This window comes from Mustela nivalis, assembly GCF_964662115.1.
Source record: "Mustela nivalis genome assembly, chromosome: 8".
NCBI lineage: Eukaryota > Metazoa > Chordata > Mammalia > Carnivora > Mustelidae > Mustela > Mustela nivalis.
Genome location: NC_139027.1, coordinates 129,695,616 through 129,720,879, shown reverse-complemented (window position 1 = coordinate 129,720,879; position 25,264 = coordinate 129,695,616). Strand labels below are relative to the sequence as shown.

General features: G+C 45.0%; 1 protein-coding gene and 1 long non-coding RNA gene across 4 annotated transcripts; one reads left to right on the top strand and one right to left on the bottom strand.

Annotated features, from left to right (window-relative positions):
• On the top strand, positions 1 to 17,132 carry LOC309871560. 3 transcript variants are annotated; one of them, XR_014315344.1, is made up of 4 exons: positions 1 to 448; positions 7,280 to 7,445; positions 10,464 to 10,525; positions 16,414 to 17,132. It is a non-coding gene; the product is annotated as an uncharacterized lncRNA (long non-coding RNA). The 3 variants fall into 3 exon arrangements; XR_014315345.1 differs by having other exon boundaries at positions 7,253 to 7,445; XR_014315343.1 differs by lacking the exon at positions 7,280 to 7,445.
• A 2,020-nt stretch (positions 17,133 to 19,152) lies between these two features.
• On the bottom strand, positions 19,153 to 20,924 carry PI3 (peptidase inhibitor 3). Its single transcript, XM_082744321.1, has 3 exons — positions 20,809 to 20,924; positions 19,557 to 19,790; positions 19,153 to 19,325 (listed from the first exon to the last, which is right to left on the bottom strand). Exons 1-2 carry the CDS (start codon positions 20,885 to 20,887, stop codon positions 19,558 to 19,560), a joined length of 312 nt encoding a protein of 103 aa, XP_082600447.1. The 5' UTR covers positions 20,888 to 20,924; the 3' UTR covers positions 19,153 to 19,325; position 19,557.
• Positions 20,925 to 25,264: the final 4,340 nt, after the last annotated feature.

Here is a 25,264-nt window from a genome sequence, read left to right as displayed (position 1 = left end):
GAGCGTTCGCTCAACGTGTGGGGTGATGCTTGGCTTATATCGCCACTGGCGGGGGCCCGCCGGCAGGGGGCGCTGTGGTGCCCGGGGTCCAAGGTCACGGGCGCCTCCCGCGAAGCTGGAAGTAAGTAGCGGCAGTTTTCCTTCCCACCACCCCAGGAGACGCCGGGCAGGAACCCGTCGCCCGAAGTTCCGAAAGCCCGCGAGGGCTCCCTCTTTTTCAGGGAGGATCGGGGCTGGCCTGGCCCTTAATTCTTCCTCATTTGTGGAGTGGATTTGGGGGCGGCGCTCGTGAGGTCAGACACACTCCGCCCTTCGCGCTGTGTATCCAGAACCGTTTAATGCGGCCGATCTCAGCAATGCGTACGTCGGGGGCGCTTGCCTTGAACAAAGGAGCGTTTGAAACGGACACGGGCTCAAGGACAAGGCAAGAAAAGGCGCTTTCGGCAAGGTAACAGCTAGGCTTATGGAGACTATCAATGCGTTGGGCATGGGGGACAGAACTCAACGTCGTATGAATGTTGGCCTCGAGGACTTTATGCCTTGAGGACTTTGTATACACATCGTTTGCAGAGCAGGTCTAACTGGAGGTCACTTTGGAACGGGAAGCCCAGGCCCCGAGCCCCTGCTAGCTCTCCCTGCCCTCCCCTAAGTGTGTGTTGTTCCTGCTTGCCTGTGGCAAAGAACGTACCCAGCTTCAGAAACGGGGAGGGGGCGCCTGGGTGGCTCAGTGGGTTAAGCCTCTGCTTTCGGCTCAGGTCATGATCCCAGGGCCCTGGGATCGAGCCCCAAATTGGGCTCTCTGCTCAGCAGGGAGCCCTCTTGCCCCTCTCTCTTTGCCTGCCTCTGCCTACTTGTGATCTCTGTCAAAGAAATAAATAAAATCTTAAAAAAACAGAAAGAAAGAAACGGGGAGAAACATCTGTGTGGATACTCACAGAAGACTGGGTACCACCTGTGGGAGGCAGAGAGCTGCTAAAAAGGGTCAGTCCCCAGAGCATCAACTCTGCCCACCTGTTCCTTTCTTTCCAGCACCATCTCCTAGCTACCTCCTGGCATTTTTCCACTGTGCATCTTCCTTTCTAGCTCTAGCTTGGCCTGTTCTCTGTGAAGTTCAGTCCAAATTTAGGAAAACAGATCCTTTCCGATGGGTGTAACAGGGCAGTAACTTCAAGTGTCTGCACTTTTATTCTCAAGATTTTTCTTCACAGTCCCACGCACCCACTCATGACATTTCTGTTTTCAAAGAACCTTGATATTCACTGCAGTTTTATGCTACTAAAACATGACAAAGCTATGACATGCAAAGGAAACTATATGCCAATCTTTCTATAAACATAAGGCAAAAATCCCAAGCACAATATTAACTAGTGAATTTTGTCATATAAAAAAATGGTAACGTTTCATGAACAAGTGGGAACCTATTTCCACCATATATGGTTGTTTTAACATTCAAAAGTCAGCCAGTGGAATACTCCTTACTAAGAAATAAAGGGAAACTCATACAATCATCTCTACATCAGCAGTAGAGTATGTAAAAAATTATTTATTCATTAATGATAAAAGAATATAATGGGGGGCACCTGGGTGGCTCAATGGGTTAAGCTGCTGCCTTTGGCTCGGGTCATGATCTCAGGGTCCTGGGATTGAGTCCCGCATCGGGCTCTCTGCTCAGCAGGGAGTCTGCTTCCCTCTCTCTCTCTCTCTCTGCCTGCCTCTCTGCCTACTTGTGATCTCTCTCTGTCAAATAAAATCTTAAAAAAAAAAAAAGAATATAATGGTACAGGGTTAGAAGTTCACTTAGTTACTTTACTAGCAAGCTTCTTTGGAGTCCCTACTGCAGAAGTAATCCTTTCCAGAAGGGGGGAGTAAGGGCTGTCCCTCCATACAAGCTGTTAGGATACGAACAAATGTTGTCAGAACTTTGGAACTTACCAAAGGCGTGTAACGGTCCATCAAGTGTTTATTCACGAAGAACAGGTGCATCTGGGCAGGAGGAGAGAGCTTCGTGGCAATCTGACTCTCCCTACTGGCAACCCTTCCTGGCTGGGAGGTGGCCTGGAGGCCAGGGAGCTTGCACAGGTGTGAAAACCAGAGGCACAGCACTCACTGAGATACAGAGGGCATCTGATGCTACTTGAAAGCTCCATCGCCAAAAAAAGGGTCACTATTTGACCTAACAACTTCATAAAAAGAGCTTATTTTGTTTCACCCAACTCAGAGCAATCTCTTTGTGGTCAGTCCTCTCCCTGGGTCAATTTTTGGACGGTATGGTATCTCAGACAGTGAGACCAATCGGAGCTAGTGAGAGGCTGACCGAAAACCATAAAAAGAAGTGGGGAAGGCCGCACACACATGTGGGGGTGTGTCTAGGTGCAGTGCTCTGTATATGCTCTGTGGACAGAACTGCTGCTCTATTCACATACTGGCTCCGTCCTTCATCCTGATTAGGATTTTATGGGTGATTATGATTGATGTCAAGTACTTGTTGTTTGGGCTGGATACAGTCATTTTCTTGGGATGTATCTTGGTGTCCGCCATGTTGGAGATGATGGAGTGGTTCTCTACCTTGATATTAGCCTGGCATATCATTGCATGTGGACCACATCCTTGATCTTGATTAGGATAGGATGTATCTGATTATGGTCATTGTCATACACTTGTTTTAAAGTGAAGATATAAGAACTCCCTCTGGAGCCAGCCTAGTGTTGGCAGTTTTTGTCCAGAAGACTGTGGACCTTCTCTGTTTGGAAATCTGTATGATCCATCTGGTGACTGATAATAAGGATGTTTGGGCTCAATAATCTCTAAAGTTCCCTTCCATCTCTTCCTCCTCCACCAACTCATGATGTTTCCTAAAGGGCTGTGGCTTGGATTGCAGGGAATTAGTTCCCATCAACAAGAAGAATATGTGTCTGAATAGGTTCTCTGCTAGCACCCAGAATATCCTTAAAAGGATTCTCCTTGAAAGCTTTTCTCCAAGCCCACCTCCTACACTCACCACTGAGTCCCATCATAGCTACTTGCTTCTTGAAAATGAGGAGTAGAAAAAGGACAATGATATTGGACTTCATCTTGCCAGGAAAACCTTGGCTGAGAGCTGAATTGAGTTTCTCACATATGCCTTCCTTGACTGTATGTGCCAGGGGTTGGCTGAAGTCACAAAAGGCACTGCCCCTTCTTAGCCTATCAATAAATGCCAACTTCCTCAGTCCTGCTTAGTAGGGGACATAATCCTCAGGGTCTATACAGGGACACAATATCAGAGGCCTTTGTCTTTCCCTATAAGCTCCAGCAAGTCTTTATTAACACTCATAGGTCATCATGCTAAGCCTTCTGTATTTACAGAAGAAATTCAGCCCAGAGAGAAAAGACTTACTTCAGGTTATAAAAACTACTTCTTCCATAATGCCAACATTTAAATACTCCATCAACAATATAACCCTGTCCATCTCCTTGTTTCAAAATGGGCTTGAGATAACATTCTATTTTACCCGAGAAGGAATAGTCATAGGGGTAGAAAGACACTGAAGACAATGCAACTTTATGGAAGCCAAATAAAGACAATTTCAAGAAGCAAACTCTATGCACCAATTACGAAACTGGCTATGAGGTTCATCATGATAAAGATTGACTTGTGGGGGCACCTGGGTGACTCAGCCAGTAAAGTGTCTGCTTTTGGCTCAGGTCATGAGCCCAGAGTCCTGGGATTGAGCCCAGAGACCTGCTCCCTAATTAACGGGGAGCCTCCTTCTCTCTCTCTTCCTCTGCCTCCGCCCACCCCGCCCCCTGCCCCGCTGCTTCTCTCTCTATCCCTCACTCTCTCTTGTGCTCTCTCTCCCTCTTCCAAATAAATAAATAAAATCTAAAAAAAAAAAAAAAAAAGACTAACATGTGCCCAAATCTTTACTTTCTTCAGCTGCTGCTATTAACTTTAATTACAGAAGATTAATACATTTGCTGTGTTGAGCTGTCAGTTGGAGAATAGAGAACAGAGTAGTGCTTTCAAGAAATCTGAATTTGTGGGGCGCCTGGGTGTCTCAGTGGGTTAGAGCCTCTGCCTTCGGTTCAGGTCATGATCCCAGGATCCTGGGATTGAGCCCCACATCAGGCTCTCTGCTCAGCAGGGAGCCTGTGTCCTCATCTCTCTCTGCCTGCCTCTCTGCCTACTTGTGATCTCTGTCTATCAGATAAATAAATAAAATCTTAAAAAAAAAAAATCTGAATTTACAATGAAGTGGGAGTCTTGGCCATACTTGCTGGCAAGGGGAGTTCCAGAGACATTTTCAGAGGATGGGAGGAACTTAACATGTTTTAATGGTGATGGGAATGAGTGTTGGATAAAGAAGGAAGAGTGGTTATTTCCTTAGTGAGTATTTTCAATTGATCTACCTAAACAACAAAATTAACTTTTAACAAAAAAAAATTTCCTGCATAAATAGTAAAGAGCTATAGCCCAGAAGTCTGTGAAGACTGCTTGCCACCATCAGTGAATTTACTAATATATTGACAGAGGACGCAAAGAGAATATTTCCAACTTATCTAGAGAAGTACATGTTTCTCCAAATGTGAAAAGGTCCTGAATAATCCAAAGAGCTTTACTTTACTTTTACCCATGAAAACTAGGCTTGTGGGCAGACCATAGGACCAGTGACAATAGTGACCTTGTATGCATTCAGAACACCAGGGGAGGTGATTCTGGAGGAAGGGTGGCTTGAAGACCGATTTCTAATCGCTCTATACTGAAATCCTAATCCACCTATAGGGAATGCCATATGTAAGATAAAAAGGGAAAGAGTAACAAAGTTTTTATGTAAAGAACATAGACTAAAAATTACAAAGTTGTCAGACATAAGGCACGGGAGCTACATGGTTTCACCGAGCCATTCTGAGCGCCTACCAAGGTCATGTGTGTGCTTCAAGGGTGATAATATCAAAAGCTGAGGGGCAATATTTCCCTTGGGCAGAGACCTGAACAGATTAGGTTGAAATGTTCCTGAACTATAATTGCCTACAGTGCCTACTGTGCTCTAATTATATATGCACTCCTTCCCACCATTTCCTCAAGAATATCTCAGACACCACTCTATCCCAAGCTGACTAGTAGAAGGAAATATCTGACAGCATTAATCCTATTTATGGGTCAAAGAACAAAACCTTTGTCTATCCTGTGTGCAGAAGGTACAGATAAAACTAAGGGGCTGAAGATTTGTAAAAACAACCAGGTAATTGCAAGCCAAAAATAGCACAAGATAATAATACTCATATTAGAATATAAGTCAGTGAGGTTGGGGGGGCATTTCAAAATTAAAAATGAATGTATTGATAAAAATGAAAGAAGCAATCAGTGCTTTCTTTTTTTTAAGATTTTATTTATTTATTTGACAGAGATCACAAATAGGCAGAGAAGTAGGCAGAGAGAGAGGAGGAAGCAGGCTCCCCGCTGAGCAGAGAGCCCAATGTGGGGCTCGATCCCAGGACACTGGGATCATGACCTGAGCCAAAGGCAGAGGATTTAACACACTGAGCCACCCAGGCACCCCAATTAGTGCTTTCAAAAGCAAAAAATGTATGATTGGTGACTAAATCTTTGGTATGATATCTTGATAGGGGAAGGAAGGGCTCCTTCTGGAAAAAATCAAGAAAAGGCTTGGAAAATATTAAGATGTGTAAAATTTCATATGAGAATGAGGAAATAATATGCCCAAAGAATAAAAGAGGGGAATTTTAGTATTTTGCCAATTCAGTGCAAAACACAGAAACATAGAAAATGTAACAGAATACATAGAAAATGTAACAAAATTTTTAAGAATAGATAGAAAACACAAACTGTACAAATATCATGAAAGATGTACAGAAAATTATCTCTCTTTTTTTAAAAAAATTTTAATCATTTATTTGACAGAGAGAGAGAGAACACAAGCGGAGGGAGGGGCAGGCAGAGGGAAAGGGAGAAGCAGGCTTCCCACTTAGCAGAGAGCCCAATGCAGGGCTCAATCCCAGGACCCTGGGATCATGACCTGAGCTGAAGACACACACTTAACAACTAACCCAACCTGTGCCCCTAACTATCTCTTGCCTTAGCTCCACAAAAGCCTAGGCCCAGACAATTTAATATAGAGAAATAAGATGAGAAAAATCATGGTAAAAATCTCCTGCAGAAACTTCCTTAAGACCATGGAAGAAGAAATGATGGGGAGAAAGTACAAGCCCCACATTAAGTCATACAGGAGCAGGATGGAGGACAGGGACGTTCACTGGGGTGCTAATTTGGATCAGCTAGTAGAACAAAGTCCAGTCCTCTCTATCACTTGTATTTGGAGTACTGTTCATCTCCAAGAGTTTTATACCCAGCAAAACTACCTATCAAAAGTGAAGAAGAAATTAAGACACTCCCAGAAAAACAAAAACTGAAGGATTTCAACATTACTAGACATGCCTACAAGAAATACTAAATGAAGTCCTTGAGGAGATCTAAAAGAATACCACACAGTAATTCCAAACCATAAAAAGAAATAAAGAGTAAAAGTGAAGGTAAATATTTCATCCATGTTCCTTGTTACAGCTGCATAATATTTCACCATGTTCACATATCACCATTAATCCAATCACTCTCCTTCCCGTGTGTGGGCACTTAGGTCATTTCTAATATTTAGCTCTTACAAACAATTGAGACATGAATTTTAATTATACACTTTCACTTATATTATTCTATTGGTCTGGAATTGCTACTGGAAAAGTAGCAATTGCTACTGGAAAGTATAACCTATACTTTCATTCAGGGTTAGGCATGCCAATGTGTCCAGTCTTGCCTTGGCCTACATCCTACGGAAAGAAAAATGATTTGGAATCAGAACAGATAGTTCTCTTTCCCAGCTCCGCTCCTAACTCCTAAACTCCTAACTCCTTTTCCTATCTGTAAGATGGAGACAGTTTTCTGACACTTTGAACAGGTATTTCAACTCCAAAGTTGAAATGTAAGTGTAAGGTTGTGGCTCAGGGCATCTGTTACAAGCCTGGGGACAGACACACATGGATGGCTAGAACAGAGTCTGCAAGGTCCTGGAAAGTGGCTCAAGTGTATCTAAGCTTATAGTGACATTCATTGCTCTACCCCTGGGGTGTGCAAAGACCCCAAAGAGATGGTATCCAGTTCCTCGTCTCAGCAACAACTGGGTGGTACTAGAGAACTCTGGGTGTCTGGTGGAGGGTGGTGTCAAACAATGACCTATTTTCTGGTTTCTTTACTCACAAGCCACACTGAACACTATCTCCAACACAGCTCCATAGAAGTAGCCCAGAGATGTTGTCCAGGGTAAGAGGCAGTCTGCATCAACAGAGACCTCTGAAGCTCTTCCCCTGAAAACGGAGTTTATTTGGAACAGAGCATGGAAAAGCTCAAGCCTATAGGCACTCTTGAAAACAATGCAGATTTTGGTGGTAAACAAGTAAGTACAAGTTGGTAGCTCCATGAGAGCAAAAAGCTGAACTATAAGCCAAATATTTTGCTAATTTACAACTAGTAATTCCCAGAACGATTCATAGAAAAAGACAACTAAGGAGAACCCTCCTGGGATAAGAAAAAAAAAAAAATCTCAAAGACTACTCCGCAAAGGTGCTCAAATTATTGGAAAAAAAACTGCAAAACAATTTCTGCCACAGGGAATGTTTGGAAAAAAATTAGATCAACTGACAATTTCATGGGGCCTACAAGCTGGGTGTGATGCTGACAGCCACAGAGCTTAACAGACAGCCAGGAAAACTGGTGATAATCTTCCTAAAGGAGCACACAGGCTGAGACATGGGAAGGGACTTAGGCTTCTTGGAAACCTACAGTATTTGAGTGTTTTTAGTATTTGGAGGGATCCAATGTTCTGTTCTCAACCAGAGCAATTTTACTCTGCTGAGGACCCTGGGCAATTCCTGGAGACATTTAGTCTGGGAGAGGCCAGGAAGGCTGCCGAACATCCTACAGTGCACAGGAAAGTCCTGACCCCCACAAAAAAGTAGGATTTGACACAAAATGTTTTTAGTGCCAAGACTGAAGAATCCTGGGTTGGGTATGATGGACCAGCACTTGTGTTCAGCGAGGATAGTTAAGGAAAGGACACGATTGGGTACTGAGTTCTCTCTGAAAGACACTGCATCAAGCAGATTTTGGTCAACCGCCCTTCTGCATCTCGGTCTTCATGAGACATTGGTTTTTCCAGTGGCTCTCCTGATCACAACATCTCAAGGTCTCCTAACCCATAGATTACAGACTCTCAGCAGGAGAACTTCAGCCCTTGGTTTAATTTTGAAGGTCATTTTTTTTTTTTTTAAATCAAGAGTTTGTTTAGTTTTTAGAGCCCATTGAACATGTTCTGTAATGTGCTCAAAATCTTGTCATTGGACTTCCCTACTGCAATTTATTTTTTGAAAACAGATGCCCTGTTTTAAGTAGAAACCTATTTATGAAGAGACAGGACAAGTCCCAATTCAGCTGTTAAGTCCATCCACAAAATTGTTTGAAAGTTTTCAGTCTATTTTTAAAAGTTCTTTATCTTTATTATACTTTTGATTCTTTGTGCAATCTACCCTTGAGAGAAGACTTCTGAAATGGCCCTACTGTGTGTTTCCTGCTTTTCTAGTGCTCTCAAGGACATTTTAAATAATAAATTACTGTATACCATAGATCAAGTAACTTTTTAACAATCAATAACCAGTGAAAAAGCACAGTAAAAGAAAAGAATCCATTCACAAAAACAGACATGCTATTTCTTACGCTATGAATTTGAGACATTGCGATGAAATAACCAATAGTTGGGGTCGATAAATTATTTAAAATTGTTGTAAATATCACCTAGTAAAGTAAGCACTTAAGATTTGCCAGGAAAAAAAAACTTATAATAAATTATCATGGGAGGGGCGCCTGGGTGGCTCAGTGGGTTAAGCCGCTGCCTTCGGCTCAGGTCATGATCTCAGGGTCCTGGGATCGAGTCCCGCATCGGGCTCTCTGCTCAGCAGGGAGCCTGCTTCTCTCTCTCTCTCTGCCTGCCTCTCCAACTACTTGTGATTTCTCTCTGTCAAATAAATAAATAAAATCTTAAAAAAAAAAAGAAAAAATAAATAAATAAATAAATAAATTATCATGGGAGAATGAGCTACCTTCTCCCCCACACACATTTCCCCCCACTGCCTCAAGCTAGACACTGTCAGGAATTTTTATTTTATTTTTATTGAGGTATAATTGACATGTAACATTATATTAGTTTCAGGTGTACAACTTAACAATTTGTTATAAATATACACTGTGAAATGATGACCACAGTAAGCCCAGTGACACATTTTATTTATTTTTAATTTTTATAAAAACATTTTTATTTAGGGGTGTCTGGATGGCTTAGTGGGTTAATAAATAAAATCTTAAAAAATATTTTTTTTGACAGAGAGAAAGAGATCACAAGTAGGCAGAAAGGCAGGCAGAGGGAGAGGGGGAAACAGGCTCCCTGCTGAGCAGAGAGACCGATGTGAGACTCGATCTCAGGACCCTGAGATCATGACCTGAGTCGAAGGCAGAGGCTTCACCGACTGAGCCACTCAGGTGCCCCTAAGTGACACATTTTAATGCAACAAAGATTATCATAAATGTATCAACATAATTAGAACATACAGGATTTGGGGGGGAATACACACACATATCAACGGAGGAAAAGAGAAACTCAGTGCTTATGGGAGTTTACAGATAATAAAGGCAGAATTCCACATCACCACAGAAATGTTGGAAAACTCAGTACATGATATCAAAACAGACTGTCAGCAATTCAGGGGGGAAATACTAGTTTTCTGTGTCAACCATTAACTCAAAATAAATTTTAAATGATTAAGGATTTAAGCTATGAAACTACTCAGAGAGGGGTGCCTGGGTGGCTCAGTGGGTAAAGCCTCTGCCTTTGGCTCAGGTCATGGTCTCAGGGTCCTGGGATCGAACCCCACATTGGGCTCTCTGCTCAGCAGGGAACCTGCTTCCCCACCCCACCCCCGCCTGCCTCTCTGCCTACTTGTGATCTCTGTCAAATAAATTAATTAATATTAAAAAATTAAAATATTCAGAGAAAACATATCTTCATTCTCATATAATATTGACATGGGGATGATCTTCTAGAAGCCACTTGATACAGCTAACCAGCTACAAATGAAAAACTTTTGTAAGGCAAAAATCAATCATTCAGTAGGAAAAACAATTAGAAATTGGAAAAATATAAGTAAACACATATGATGGGAATATATATTCTGTAATATATCAAAAGGTTGTTTACAACATAATAAAGAAAACAGATGCCCAAACAGAGCAATGAGCACGGACCAGGAATATATGGTCTACAGAGAAAATAATACAAGTGAATAGTTCATCTATGAAAATAAATAAAACCTCACCCATAATTAAAGAAGTAGAAATGAAAACATAACATTATCTTTGATTCTAGGCTTTGGCTTGAGTCCTCCCATCAGCATGGAATGCCTGCTCGGAACTTGATTTCTGGTCCAGGTAAAATGAATGATCCACAAGTCTTTTTTGAAAAGCTACCCGTTTTCAAGGGTTAGTGAGTATCCTATGGAAAGAGAAAAAACATAGTACCAGGATAGGTAGTTTCTGGCCCAGCTATGCCCTTGACTCCTAGTGTGAACTTTGATGTCTCCCCTAGACTTCAGTTTTCCCATCTGCAGGATGAGGGTGTTTATCTGTGTTAAAGGGGATTTCCAACTCCGCATACCATGGAAGGTTTGTGGCTCAGGGCATCTGTGACAAGCTAAGAAGCATGCGGTGTCTGGGAATGACCCCTGCCATGCTCAGCTCCTCGGGGCAGACACACATGGCTGGCTGGAACAGAAGCTCCTCGTCTGAGCTTCTCAGATGAGGAGCTTCTGGACAAAGTGAGCCTAGGAAGTGGTCAAAGGATGTGCAAAAATGATCAGGGACCCTGGCTGCCCAGCCCCCGAAGCTCACACAGAGCCTGCAACTTTGACATCGGGATTTGATCTCAGCCCAAAGCTGCAGCTGGGAGAGACAAGGTAGCCCTTGAGTGGCTCCCGATTAACCACATGCCTTCTGACTGTGCCACGCATCTAGGGCGTGTCCGCCAGCCTCTCTGGGTCATTTCACTGATATCACGCAGCCTCCCACATCATGCTTGCTCCCTCTCCTTGCCACTACGTGCAGAGTGGAGGGTGTCTTTATGAGGCAGGAGGTGGTTTGGAGAATGCCAGCCAAGAGATCTCGGAGGCCCTACTGCTCTGATCCCTTTCTTTTTACGTTCGGTTAAACTCCAGGCCAGAAGCCGGGGCCAGACACGGAACGGAGGGAGGGTGCTCCTAGTGGGAACGGAGGTGGCTGAGGCAATGTTCATTTCTCGACAGCTGAGCATACAGACACCTTCCTATAATTAGGGAGTCTCCTGTCGGGCTAGGGTTGGCAGTGGGAGACCGAGCCCAGGTCCCCCACAGATGATGGAAACTCCAGATGCCTGCTCTCCCTGCCTTGTCTGCGGCCACCACGTGGGTGAGTGCTGGAACCAGCGCAAACGATGCATACGCGGACTGTCATGGGCGCAAGGGCGAGTGGTGCCTAGCAGACACAGAGACAGGAAGAAGCGAGAATTTATTCCCGCAGCCAATGGAAGCAGCATCTCCCTGCCAGGGAGACGAGTGAAGGTGATGTCCAAGGCCACGGCAGTGTGGGCTGACTGCAGGTGACATCAGCTTCCAGGCTATGCTTTATTGTGACTTGGCAGTAAAAGACCTTGGGTGTCTTAAAAGTAAAAGACAGGTGTTATTGAAGAATTCATGTCCCCATAGAAACACTAGACTGCGGACTAGGGAGCACCACGCCTCACGTAGTGTGGAAAAGTTGAGAATGTAAGCTGGAATTAGAACAGGGCAGGAAAGTGATCCCGGCTTATTAAAAGTGACCTTGTGAAATAGCTTACTGCGGTGGGAGAAACGGGTAACGGAGCTGTCTGCTGTTGAGCTCAGTATGAGAAGGCACTCTCCCAGGATGTTCCCCCGGGGGGACTAAGGGAGGTGGTTGCAGAGGCTGTTTAACATTTATTCTGTTCCCTTTGCCAGTGTTGCCCTAAAGAATTTCATGGGGAGTTTGGAACCTTATGGAAATCCACAGAGGAGAGGCTACTTAATGTTTGTTGACTGCCCACGACTGGAATTCCTGTCTTCTAGGTTTGGCACCTCTCTGTTTGAGTCTGATGAGAGACAGAGACGGTGTCCTGCCTTAGAAACTGAACAAACAGGCTCACTTTTCATTCACCCCCAACACTTCGGGCAGCTCAGCAAATCTGATATTCCCCCCCGGCACTTTACATCTCCCCGAGTGACTCCATGCAGGGGTATCCGTTCCCAGAGCCACACAGGAACCTGGTCCACAGCAGCCCCCGAGTCAGGGGCTTGGGTGCCATAGTGTGCAGTCGTCCGCCTTCGTGTCACATAGTGGCGGGGCTGTGCTTCTGGCTGTGGTCACGCTGCCTGGAGGCTCTCTTTCTTACGATACCCCCTGAGCTTGAATTTTCATAATCCCTGGAGCCACATTTTGCAGATTGGGCTCTTAGAGGAGCAGGAGCTGAGACAGTGAGGGGGCAAGTTCTACTGCAGAGGGCCACCAGTTAAAGTATGGACCGGAGAGAAGCAGGACTGGGCACAGACAGGGAGCCATCACTGTGCAGACCTAAGCATCTCTGCCAGCCCAGCCCGGAGCTCTGGAGCAAGCACTTTCCATTAGAGGAGGCTTCCTTCTGGCAGAAAGCACCCCAGCCTTCCCCTATCCCTGGCTGGGGGTCCCCAGCTCAGGCATGCTCCGCTGCGCATGCTCCCTGCAGCTGGGTGCCCCGGGGGCTCCTTGAAGGGGGTCTGAGCTGCACCTGTCCCAGTCAGATCCTAGTGCCGCCCTTGTGCTGCGGGAAGCGCGTCTCCGCACACACTGGGGAGTACAGCTTCCCTATGTACATGCTCTCCCTACTGGAGACGTCAGAGGATGGGAGTAAGTGGGGCAAACTTCAGCACCAGCCCGTGCAGCTGGTGTCAGGCCCGCAGCTGCTCCTCCTCCTCCCAAACCCTCCTTCTGAGAGGTCACCACACCTCGCTGGGTTGTGTAGGGGGCGGCGGGTGGGCTGCACCTGTCCTTCGTGGTAGGTCGGAGGGCAGGTTGCCGAGAAACTCTACGCCTTTCCTCTGGGCATCTTCCCTGCTGTCTCCTGGCTCTGCCAGGCCTTCCTCTCTGAGATCCAGGCTAAACTTAGGAAAAATCTTCTCGGATTAGTTTTGCAGATCCCGTCCTTAAGAGCCTGCACTGGAATTTTCCTGATGTTTGTCCCCAGCCTGGCTCTGTAAAGCTCAAGTATCATTCCCCACCAGCCTTGAAAATAACAGCCCTGTGGTGCATCAGGGAATGGGGGAAGATAGTGCCTGGTCCCCTCTGTCCTCCCACTAATAACAACCAGGCACAGCACACCCAGAAGCCTCCTCTCTCCCTCCGTCTGCCTCCACACCCTCAGGACAGCAGCCCCAAGGGGTGGGTGAAGAAGTTGGCCTTCCAAGTGGTCTCAGAATGACTGTGTCTCTCCCAATATTGGGTCCCACTGTGGTGCTTCGTTTTACTTATTTCTGCTTCCTGTCTTTTTATCTAGGTTAAATAGGTAGAGTTTTGCCTATTCAATAAATATTTTTAAAATAAAATTTTGATTTATTAGTTACAGCTACTGTTTTCTTAGTCTCAACCTCATAAATTTATTATTTTACCTTTACCTTATTATTTTTTTTAGGTGTCCCTTGGTTTACTCTGTCCTTTTTTTTTTTTTTCCTGGCTTTTTGGATGTAAATTTTGATGTACTTATTTTCATTCCTTGGGTTTTTTTGGTGTAAGTATTTCAGGATATGCTCCCTGATCTTCTATATCCTTGTTTTTTGTTGTTCGCATGAACTATCTTACAATGATAGTGTGTTAAATTCTACTGTTGGCGGGCTGCAATCTATGTCTCCTTGCATATCCTGTAGTTACTTCTTTATTTTTTCAAAATCGAAGTGTGGTTGACAAACAACATCATGTTAGTTTCAGGTGCACAACATAGTGAGTGGGCAGGTCTGTACATTATGTAGCGCTCCCCAGCGTAAGCATGGTCACCACCTGTCAGTGTTACTAAAATGTTACTGACGATATTCCCTATGCTATACTTTTCACCCCCGTGACTTATTTATTTTATAACTGAAAGTTTGCACTTCTTCATCCCCTTTTCCTGTTTTGCCCATACGCCACTCCCCTCCCCTCTGGCAACACCAGTTTGTTCTCTGTATTTATGAGTCGGTTTCCATTTTTTGTCTGTCCGTTTATTTTTCTGTAGTTCCTTCTTTGTAAAGGAGAGGGGGGTGTGTGTGTTATGTAGTGCTTATACACTTAATTGTAAGTGTACATCTTTACCGTGAATTGTGGTTATTAACATTAAAAGTGTCCTGATCCAGCCTCACAATTCACTCCCTGCTCAGCAGGGAGCCTGCTTCTCTCTCTCCCACTCCCCCTGCTATGTTCCTGCTCTTGCTCAAGCTCTCTCTCTGTCAAATAAATAAATAAAATCTTAAAAAAAAAAGTGCCCTTCTGACAACTTGAACAACAAAATAAAACGCAACCCATGGTGTAAAATGTCTGTAAGTCCACAATGATATAAGTAATTAAGTGAAAAAAGAGCGAGGATAGACAAATCTCCCCTAGAGATTAATTCCAAGTAAGGTCTTGAGTCTCCTCCCTCTCAAAGAGTATCTTTTTTAAATTAATTTTTTTATTTTAATTCAATTAATGTATAATGTATTCTTGGTTTCAGAGGCAGAGGTCAGTGATTTATCAGTCTTTTTCTTTTTTTTTAAAGATTTTATTTATTTATTTGACAGACAGAGATCACAAGTAGGCAGAGAGGCAGGCAGAGAGAGAAGAGGAAGGAGGTTCCCCACCAGGCAGAGAGCCTGATGTGGGGCTCAATCCCAGGACCCTGGGATCATGACCTGAGCTGAAGGCAGAGGCTTTAACTCACTGAGCCACCCAGGAGCCCCTATTTATCAGTCTTATATAACAGTCAGTCCTCATTACATCACATGCCCTCTTAATATCCATCACCCAGTTACCCCATCCCTTCACCCCTCCAGCAACCCTCCAGCAACCCTCAGTTTCTTTCCTATGCTTAAAAGTCTCTTGGGACACCTGGGTGGCTCAGTTCATTAAGTGGCTGCCTTCGGCTCAGGTCGTGATCCTATGGTCCTGGGATCGAGTCCCACATCTGGCCCGTGGCTCAACAGAGAGCCTGCTTCTCCCTCCCACTCTGCCTGCGGCTCTCCCTGGTTGTACTCTCCCTCTCTGTTAAATGAATAAATAAAATCTTTTAAAAAATAGTCTCTTACGGTTTGTCCCTCCCCCACTCCCCCTTGTTTTATTTTTTCCTCTCTTCCCGTGTGATGCGCTGTTTTGTTTCTTGAATTCCACATATCAATGTCAAGGAGCATCTTAAGCGTGGGATATGCACCATGACTTTCTCCCTGAGAGAATAGTATGGAAAGAGGGAGGAAAAAGGTACTTTTACAGCATAGAAACCTGATGAACCCAACAGCCTAATGATCAGGTTAGTATCACCAGGGACTGGTCAAGTTGCTAGTATGTACCCTTGACATGATGTGATGAGAAGGGCACTCTCCCTCGGTGGTCTTCCTCCAAAAAAACCATAACCCTAGTCTAACCTAATCCTAGCTCCCTGCCCATCTCCCTGGGGCTTCCAGAAGCACAGACCTACCCAACTGCCTAATCAGTGGCCCTCTAAACTGTCAAGGTCATCAACATGGGGAAGGTCTGAGAAACTGTCCCAGCCAAGAGGAGCCAAAAGACTTCCAAGGGCTAAATGTAGCATGGTATCCTGGGTGGGACTCTGAAAAATAAAAAGAGCATAAGGCGAAATGAAGGAAGTCGGGACTTTAGGTTACACTAATGCATCAATATGGCTTCATTAATCATGACACCTGTACCAGAGGATCGTAGGGTGTTTGTTAATACTGGGAGGAACGGTGTGCTAAGCCACCGTTCTGGTATTTTCACACTTAATGGCCACAACCTCTCTGGGAATGATTTTAGTTCAGTCCCAGCTCTCCATTCCTCTCCTCTTCTTGACAGAGGTATTTCCGGACCTCACCTTGCTCTCGGAAAAGGGCAGAGGCAAGAGCTCAAGAGACACCGCCTTGAAAATCAAGAGTCTTTTCAGTAAAGAAACTTGAAACAGTTTAAAGAAAGTTTTTAGTAAAGAAACTTAAAGTTGAAGTTTTTGCTCTTCCCTGATTTCTGACTATATTGATGTCAAGGGGTTAATGTGGTTTTCTTCTTGTTGTTGTTGAATTCTATAGTTGTGAAAGAATGTACTTGAAGATTTAAGTTGATATGGACACCCGCTACCCTGCAAGTCTGGTGAATTTCTTCCTCCAGCTTTAGTGAGATACGAACGTCCGTTGACAGATGAATGCATGAAGAAAAGGTGGAGTAGACGAAGCACTATTATTCAGCCATATAGAAACAGGAGTTCCTGGGTTTTTGACAGCATGGATGGACCTCGAGGGCTTTATGCTAAATGAAACCAGTCAGACAGAGAAAGACAGATCCTATACGATTTCACGTAAGTGGAATCTAAAAATATCAACTCACAGAAACACAGAGTGAAATGGCGGTGCGGGGGCTGGGAGGGTGGAAGAAAGGGGCTGGTCAAAGGACACAAACTCTTAGTCACAAGACCAACACGTTCTGGGGGTCTCCCGTGGAGTGTGCTGAGTATAGCCAACAAGGCTGTATTATACCCTTGGAAGTCCCTATCAGAGAAGAGCCTGAATGTTTTCACCATAACAACAAGATGGTAATTACGTGACGTGAAGGATTTGTTCACTACCCTTATGATGATAAACATTTTGCAATATATATGTGAATTGCATGAGCACATGTACACCGTAAATTACACCCAGTGTCAATTTTATCACAAAGCTGGGGAAAAAAGCAAATTGAAGAAGTAAACGTTGGCATCGTCACCATGCGCCGTCTTCCCACTCAGGAGCAGCATTTACTCAATAAAGCCTTTTCTAAGCTACCTCGTGAACAGTTGCATCGGTTTCTTTTTTTAAGGTTCTGCCTGCCTCTTGTTACATTTATTGAAAGGAATGGTATGATTTTGTTGATATTATAAGTGGGATTTTATTCTATTTTATTTTTTATTTAACTTTGAGTTAGTTAACATACAGCGCAATATTGGTTTCTGGAGTGGGATTCAGTGATTCATCCCTTACACACAACACCCAGGACTCATCACAGCAAGCGCCCTCCTTAATGCCCATCCCCCATCAGCCCATCCCCCACCCCCACCCTCCATCAAGAGTCTCTTAGGGTTTGTTTCCCTCTCTCCTTTCTCCCCCCTTCCCATATAGTCATCTCTTTTCTTTCTTAAATTCCACACGTGAGTGAGATCATATGGGATTTGTCTTTCTCTGACTGATAGAAGCGGGATTTAAAAACTTCTATTTGGGGGACGCCTGGGTGGCTCAGTGGGTTAAGCCGCTGCCTTCGGCTCAGGTTATGATCTCGGGGTCCTGGGATCGAGTCCCGCATCGGGCTCTCTGCTCAGCAGGGAGCCTGCTTCCCTCTCTCTCTCTCTGCCTGCCTCTCCATCTACTTGTGATTTCTCTCTGTCTAATAAATAAATAAAATCTTTAAAAAAAAAACAAACAAACTTTTATTTGGGTTATTCCTCGTTTTCGTAAAAATTGGATTTAACATGTACTAACTGTGACTGTGGGTGGTTGCTGAGCCTCTCATGGCTTCAAGCTTTTGACAAAATTAAAGACATGAGCTGGTACCCACTTGGGAGGGTTCTCATGAGAAATAAATAAGACAGTACATATAACAACAGTTAGTGTGGGATCTGGAACAGAGAAGCAGTCGATACGTAAAGTAATCTTACTGCCAGTGGTACATCGTGTGTGTGTCAGGCCAGAAGTTTGGGCGTGGCTCTTGCCTACTTTCCAGGATGTCCTGGTACCACGGGTCCAGCACAGTGCAGACAGTCCCCCGGGGAACAAGAGGGAGCCCTGGCTTGCAGGCTTCTGGAAGGGGCAAAGGACACCCTGTTCTCTCGCCCTGAGGTTCTGCCCCGCACATCCGCTCGCAGTGCCAACCCAGCACAAGAAGGAGAGCTGTCTCAGGGCTAGACTGCACTTCCCGAGTAATTACCTCCAACTCCCTCAAACTGAATAGACCACGGAAGCTCAGAGAGGGCAAGATGTTTGTCTGAGGTCGTGCGACAAGTGGGGAGGCTGGGCTGGGGCTAGAACACAGGTCCCCTGACTCCTCAGCCTGTGCTCTTCAACTCCAGCCCAAATTCTCTTTCTGTGAGAGCTGTCTCGCTCAAGGGCAGTGGGGCAGGTGGGTCAAGAACAAAGCCATGAGGTCACTCGGGATTGCCTAACACACACCCTCCTCGATCTGCACCATTCGAATCTGCCTGTCCCCACCCTGTGCGTCTCCAGAGGACACTATTCCCCACCCACATTAAAGGATCAAGGACTTGGCATGTCCTGTCTCCTTGTTCACATCTTAAAATAGAAAGCCAGCGGCAGGGTATGGCTTAACCCAAAGGAATGGATTGTTAATGGAGGCATCTCAGCAGCAACAGGTGAAATGCTTCCAAAGCGGGGATTTCCCTGCTTTTTTTCTATGGCCTCTTGGGAGGCTGTGGCTCCCTGGGGAACATGAAAGGAAAGACAGGAGGAAGCTACAGACTTAGCCACTAGGGTTGGCTGGTCACACCAGGAGGGCTGGTGATAACCAGATCAGGACACGGGGTTGATGGGAGAGAAAGGAACCTGCCTGCAGTTGGTGCCGCGTTTTGTTTCTTATTTCTCTGGTCTTAGGCCAAAGACAAAATTCCCCAGGGAAATGCAGACTCCGGGTCTGGGCTCGACTAGTGGATTTCTAGTATTAAGCCCTAGGAATGGACCTCTTGTAACCGCCTTCTGCTCTCCTTCACCAGGGAGAGGGAGTCCTAGCTCCACACCCACCTCTCTGGGGCTTCCAGAAGCACAGACGTCATGGGTGCCAGAAGCAAATGGAGCAGAAAGTCGTCTTTTATTGCAAGGTCAACAAGGGAAGCAACCAAGCCCAGACTTGGGCATCCTGGGCAGGAGGCAGAATGCCCAGGGAGGGATGGGCCCGTGGGACAAGGGTCCGGACCGGCAGCTCTGGGGACGTCACAGGTGCAGCAAGGACAGGCTCCACCTGGCTGGGAGAGAAGAGAACCAGAGAGGTGACTCGGCAGCTCAGAGCACTCGGAGGCAGTAGGGGACAGGGTCACGTCCAGGTGACAGCCCCCTCTGGACTCAGTCATGGGCTCGGAGACCCTCAGTCTCTCAGTGACCTCCCCACAACCTCTCTCTCACTCAGCTGGGGTCATTCCCCATTGCTCAGCCTTCTCTGGGCCCTCAGGGTCCCCTCTTCCTCCCCTGGTTCTCACCTCACTGGGGATCCAAGCAGGCCAGCCCACAAGCGCCCTTACAGCACTTCTTGGCCCCTGGGCACTGGGTGTCTCTCAGACAGCGGTTTGGGGGGTTCAACATGGCGCACTGGATCAGAATGTGGGGGCAGGAGCCAGGCTTAGTGGACACGGGAACTTTGGCTTTGACTGGATCTTGACCTCTAACGGGATCTTGTCCTTTGACCAGAACACGACCTTGCCCTTTAGGAGGAGCTGTTGAAAGAACAAATGTCATCACTTGTAGACCCATGTGCCTGCTTCACTATCTGGTCTTTCCCCCGCGGCCAGCCACTGCTCGCTGCTATGTTTCCCAAAACTCTGCCTGAGGGCAGGCAGGGTCATCTGGGCGAGCTGGGGTCAGAGCTCTGGGAAGGCTGTGCCCCGGGCTTTGGGGGGAGGATCTCTAGGATCGTGGCTCCCTTGGGTGTCCGTCTCTCCCCTCAACCCGCCATGATCAGTCCTCCCAGGAGGAGAGGCCAGACTGGGGTGACTCGCAGAGGAAAAGGACACACGGTGCTCTTGAGGGAGGGGGAAGAGCCTGAGGCGCCCACCAGGAGACCCGAGCTAAAGACAGTCTGAAGACTGTCTGGACGATCAGTGTCCTTCCTTGTAAATGGGGGGGGTCTTCACACATGACTTCTGAGGTCTCGTCAGTGTGGAACCTCCTTTTAGAGGCCGATGACCCAGGTGCCTTCAGGGGGCCGACAGGCAGGGGCCAGACCCCACACCCAGGCCCAGTTTCCTGGGGCTTCTCACTTCACTGCACATTCTGCGCAGGTATCCACACTTAAGGCCACGACCACGTAGCAGCACACCTTCCAGCAGTCGTCCCGCTATCTCAGTCCTGGTGTGGAAAGCACTGCTGGTGCCACTGGACCACTTGCTGCTCTCTCCGGATAGAGCAGGAGCAGCCACAGACCACGATGTGCGAGCTATGGGCATCTGGGTGGCTCAGCCGGTTAACTGACTGCCTTGGACTCAGGTCGTGATCCCGGGGTCCCAGGATCGAGTCCCGCATCAGGCTCCCTGCTCAGTGGGGAGTCTGCTTCTCCCTCGGCCCCTCCCCACTTTCCTGCTCGCTCAATCTCTCTCTCTCACTCTCTCAAATAAATAAATAAAAAGGTTTTTTTGTTTTTTTTTTTAAAGTGAGATCCAGCCCTGCCTGTGACCTTCCGAGAATGCTCCCTGGCAGGGCCCAACCCAGCCTCCCCCAGGCCACTTGCCTACTCACCTCCACTGACGGCTGCCTGTGCCACCAGGATCCCCAGGAAAAGGAACACTGCCAGGACCAAGAAGCTGTTGGGTCTCATGTTGTCTCAGGTGTGTGGCTAAGAGCTGAAGCTGACTTGTTTTATGCAGCCCAGCGTGGCCTGGTGCCAGGGGGGTGGGTCTGTGGTTTGCTATGGGACAAGACCTACAGTTCCTAATTCTACCAGGAAGGATCCACCCCTATCCTGGGAGGCAACTTGGGGCTGTCCCCAAGGATTGTTCACAGAGAAAAACGGCAGACACTGGGTTACATCACCTCTGGTAACCCCAAGAGCTGTCCCACTTTCCCACAGAGAAGCAGGACTGGCTGGTTGGTCCAGCGTTCCTGATTTCAAAGCCAAGCATTCTCCCATCACTCCCTGTTCCCGCAGGCCCACCCAGGCCTGCCCTAACAGTTCACCCCGCCCAGCATCAAGTTGGGCTTCGCTTCCATGGCCCTTGGCCCTGAGGAAAACTCTCAAAGACAAATTTGTCTTGAAAATCTAATGACACATCACTACAAGGGTCAGCTCTGTGATGTACCACCTAAGTCATCGGGAAGGTGGGATTTTAGATCTTACATAACAACACTAATTAAAATAATGCTGGGGGAAAGTTCAAGCCTCAAGAGAAAATATTTTGAATTACAGGCTTGTGTATAAGGTTCAAGTCTAAGAAACACTAATAGATTGTCTAGGAGTGTTTATATATGTGGTACAGCTCATTTACTAGGGTGGAGGAAAATGAGGAAGCCATCAGCATGAAATCTAGGATAGCCGTTAACTCTGGAACGGAGGCAAGAAACATTTTGGATGGGTGAGAAGGACTCGGGTTGGTTTAAGTTTTTGGTTCTTGGTAACATGCTAGTACTTGGGTTGATTGGTGACTTCCCTTGGTGTGTGTGTGTGTCTGTGTGTCTGTGTGTGTGTGCGTATTTCCAAGGCTGCAGGGCAAATCATTTATGAATGACCTTTACTTTCCAGAAACCCAAACTGCTGCTCTCTTGGGTGGTTTTCAGCCTTTCACTGTTACAAAGTAGCCCCATGTGGTTTTTTGCATTAACTTGTAAGCTAGAGTCCCAGAAGTAGGTTTGCTGGTACAAAGATTAAACACATCTGAATTTTTTTTCCAGTTTATTATGGTATGATTGACAAATGAATTATATATATATATATATATATACTTTAAATGTGTACAATATGATGTTTTACTATAAATGCACATTATGAAAAGATGGGCACCATCAAGTTAATAAACATACCCATCAACTCATATAGTTACCATCTTTCAAATGCTTTTGAAATGTTTGTACTCTTGTCTTATGTCCCTTGATGGGGGTTATACCATTTTGTATCCACACAAGCAGTGAATGAAAGCATCTGTGTGCATCCAGGCTCTGGTACAGACAGTATCTAATTTGGGGGTTTTTATCAATCTGATAGGTGGGAAGTCATGCCTCGCTGATGTTTTTAGTTAGCATTTCTCTCATTTTCATTTTTGCATATTTTAGAAGCCACTTACATTTCTTTTTCTTTTTTCTTTTTTTAAGATTTTATTTATTTATTTGGCAGAGATCACAAGTAGGCAGAGAAGCAGGCAGAGAGAGAGGAGGAAGCAGGCTCCCTGCCTAGCAGAGAGCCTGATGTGGGGCTCGATCCCAGGACCCTGGGATCATGACCTGAGCCGAAGGCAGAGGCTTTAACCCACAGGTGCCCCTACATTTCTTTTTCTGAAGGCTTCTTTTCCTTTGCCCACTTTTTAATTGATTTATCAACCTTTTTCTTCTTAATTTTTAAGAACTCTTTATATATTACAGAGAAAGGTCCTTTGTGGTAGGGTTTGCAAATAAAAAATTATACATCATTCTAAGACCTGCTCAGAACAGCTCTGGGTAGCCTCCTTTTCTCATCTTATTGGACATTACCTCCTATTTTTTGGCTACTTTGCACATAATGAGGGCATGGTTGTAATATGGTTATATTAAACAAATCTGGTGATATTTTATTCAGAAGGCTGCACATCCTATTAATACAGGGTCACTGGAGAGTTGATGGGAGGATAGAGGTTAAGAAGATAGAGTGAGAAAAAGGCAAATAAGAAGGAACAAAAAAGTATTGTTTCTCCAAAAAGCTTATCATGTCTGGTGTGATCCTGTTATATTTATAAATAAATTGGGAAAATAATGAATATCACTAAATCTCTGCATACTGAATTCCAGAAATATTCATTAAATCTTACCAACATGTTAGAGGATAATATATGTGCTTGATAATACTTCAGCAGAAACACATAAAAGTGCTATAAATACCTTTATTTATGTAGGAGAAAGGTTTGAAAGAGTACATACTACGCTCTTAACATTGCTTTCATCACAGTGACGGGAATGGGAAAAAAAAACAGATGAGTAGGTTTTCCTTTACACATACTAGTTTCTAATTTTTTCACTTGTCACAACAAAAAGTCACTATTATGATCTGAAGTATCAAAGAAAATTATAATCAGTAGCTAGAAAACAGAACTCAAGGAATCATGTGAATGAAGAAAACAGTATAATTGACAGTTATACCTAAATAAACAATGAGATATATGTAACCAGTAGTCTCAGTGTTGAGAAGGAATGCTTAAAATAGAAGAGTCATAAATGGGGTGCCTGGGTGGCTCAGGTCGTGATCCCAGGGTTCTGGGATCGAGACCTGCATCAGGCTCTGCTCAGCAGGGAGCCTGCTTCCTCCTCTTTCTCTGCCTGACTCTCTGCCTACTTGTGATCTCCGTCTGTCAAATAAATAAATAAAATCTTAAAAAAAAAAGAAGTGTCATAATGTGAAAATGTAATAGTGTGTCAGGAATAACTCAGATGTCGTTGAAAGAAATCACTCTAGGTAGTTCAAGCAGAAAAAGAATCCAGCTATTGTATGAACACGTGTGACTGTAGGAACTCGAGTCCCATCTGCAGTCTGGATGTGGAAGAGTATGGGACAGGTAGTCCCCGGGTTGCCAGCCGCTTCAGGAAGACATGTTGGAAGCAAGTGAATCCACGTTGTTGAAGAAACTGCACAGAGCACACGGCCGTCTACTCTTATCACGTTCATGCCCCCTGGTCCATCCTCTACGTACATCAGCAAATATTCACCTCCCAGAAGGAAAAGTGCCCACCTGTAGAGAGAAAATAAATAAGAAAATGCACAAGGGAAAAGGAAAAGGTGTATTTAGGAGAGAAGTTATCATCTTGAAATGCTGCAGCAATATCTCTCTGGCCATGGCTCATAGGAGGAGCCCTCTTGTTTCAGAGAAGTACCTAAGAATCCGGACAAGTCTATGTATTGGAGGAACCACCCATTATTGTAGCAACAGAGGAGGGAGCCCTTGAGCTAAGAAAGCAAGAAACCCAGTCTAACTTCCCACCCCTCCTGCTCAGGTAAGATACTCCCTTCAGTAGCTGGTCCGTGAAAATCTACGGATTTTAAAATAAGAAATGCGAAAATCACATAAGCCATGCAAAAATACTGTTTTTTTAAAAAGCAGAAATGAGTAACGATGCTTAAAAACATCTAAAGCAGGATTTTTTCAATCTTCAGTAAAATGTCACCGCAAACCTGAAACAAAAAAAAAAAAAAAAGGATATTCTAAAATAAATGTCTAAAATCACTGAAGTCATAAGAACCAACATAAAGCAGAAATATAGAAATTCAAAAAAGAAATAACAAGACAACAGGAAGATGTGAAGTGAAACCTGATAGAGCTCAGGGGAGAAATGGAAGACAAGGACAAAAACATTCCAGAAATAAAGACCAAGTAAGGACAAAAGGAAAGAAAATACGAAAAGCAAAGAACCACAAACTGAAAATGAAAAATAGCTTGAAAATGATTTCAGAGAAAGTCTTCAGTATAAAAAGTCAGTAGAGATGTAAGAGACACGTAAATCAAGTTGCACAAAGAAGAAAACCAAAACACACAAACAAAAGAAGAAAACCAAAGGAGCAAAATTAAAGAATTGTTTAAAACCCTAATCAAGGAAAATATTTCTGAACTAAAAGCAGGCTCTAATCTACATATTGGAAGTTGACAGCATGGTAAACACAAGACACATATGAATAAAATTTCGGGCTGTAAAGATAGACCCAGAAGCTTCCAAGAAGTCAACTCTCTCAAAAAATAAAAACAAAAACAAAATTGGAAGAAAAAATCAGATAGAATGAGAGTCAGAAAACAGCAAAACTTAAAGTCACTCAAGGAAAGAAAGTGCACACTGATGATTTTTTTTTTTTTTTTTTTTGCACAACTAATTTGCCCTGGAAGTAAGAAGACTACAGGAATCGGGGGTGCCTGTGTGGCTCAGTGGGTTAAGCTTCTGCCTTCGGCACAGGTCATGATCTCAGGGTCCTGGGATTGAGCCCCGGGCTCAATGCTCAACAGGGAGCCTGCTTCCCCCTCTCTCTCTG

Bases quoted from the DNA above. Each gene is read 5' to 3' on its own strand.
- PI3 (XM_082744321.1), bottom strand. From the start codon at position 20,887: ATGAGACCCAACAGCTTCTTGGTCCTGGCAGTGTTCCTTTTCCTGGGG. The intron at 19,791-20,808 runs GTGAGTAGGCAA...TTCTTTCAACAG, and splicing joins ACAGGCAGCCGTCAGTGGAG to CTCCTCCTAAAGGGCAAGGT.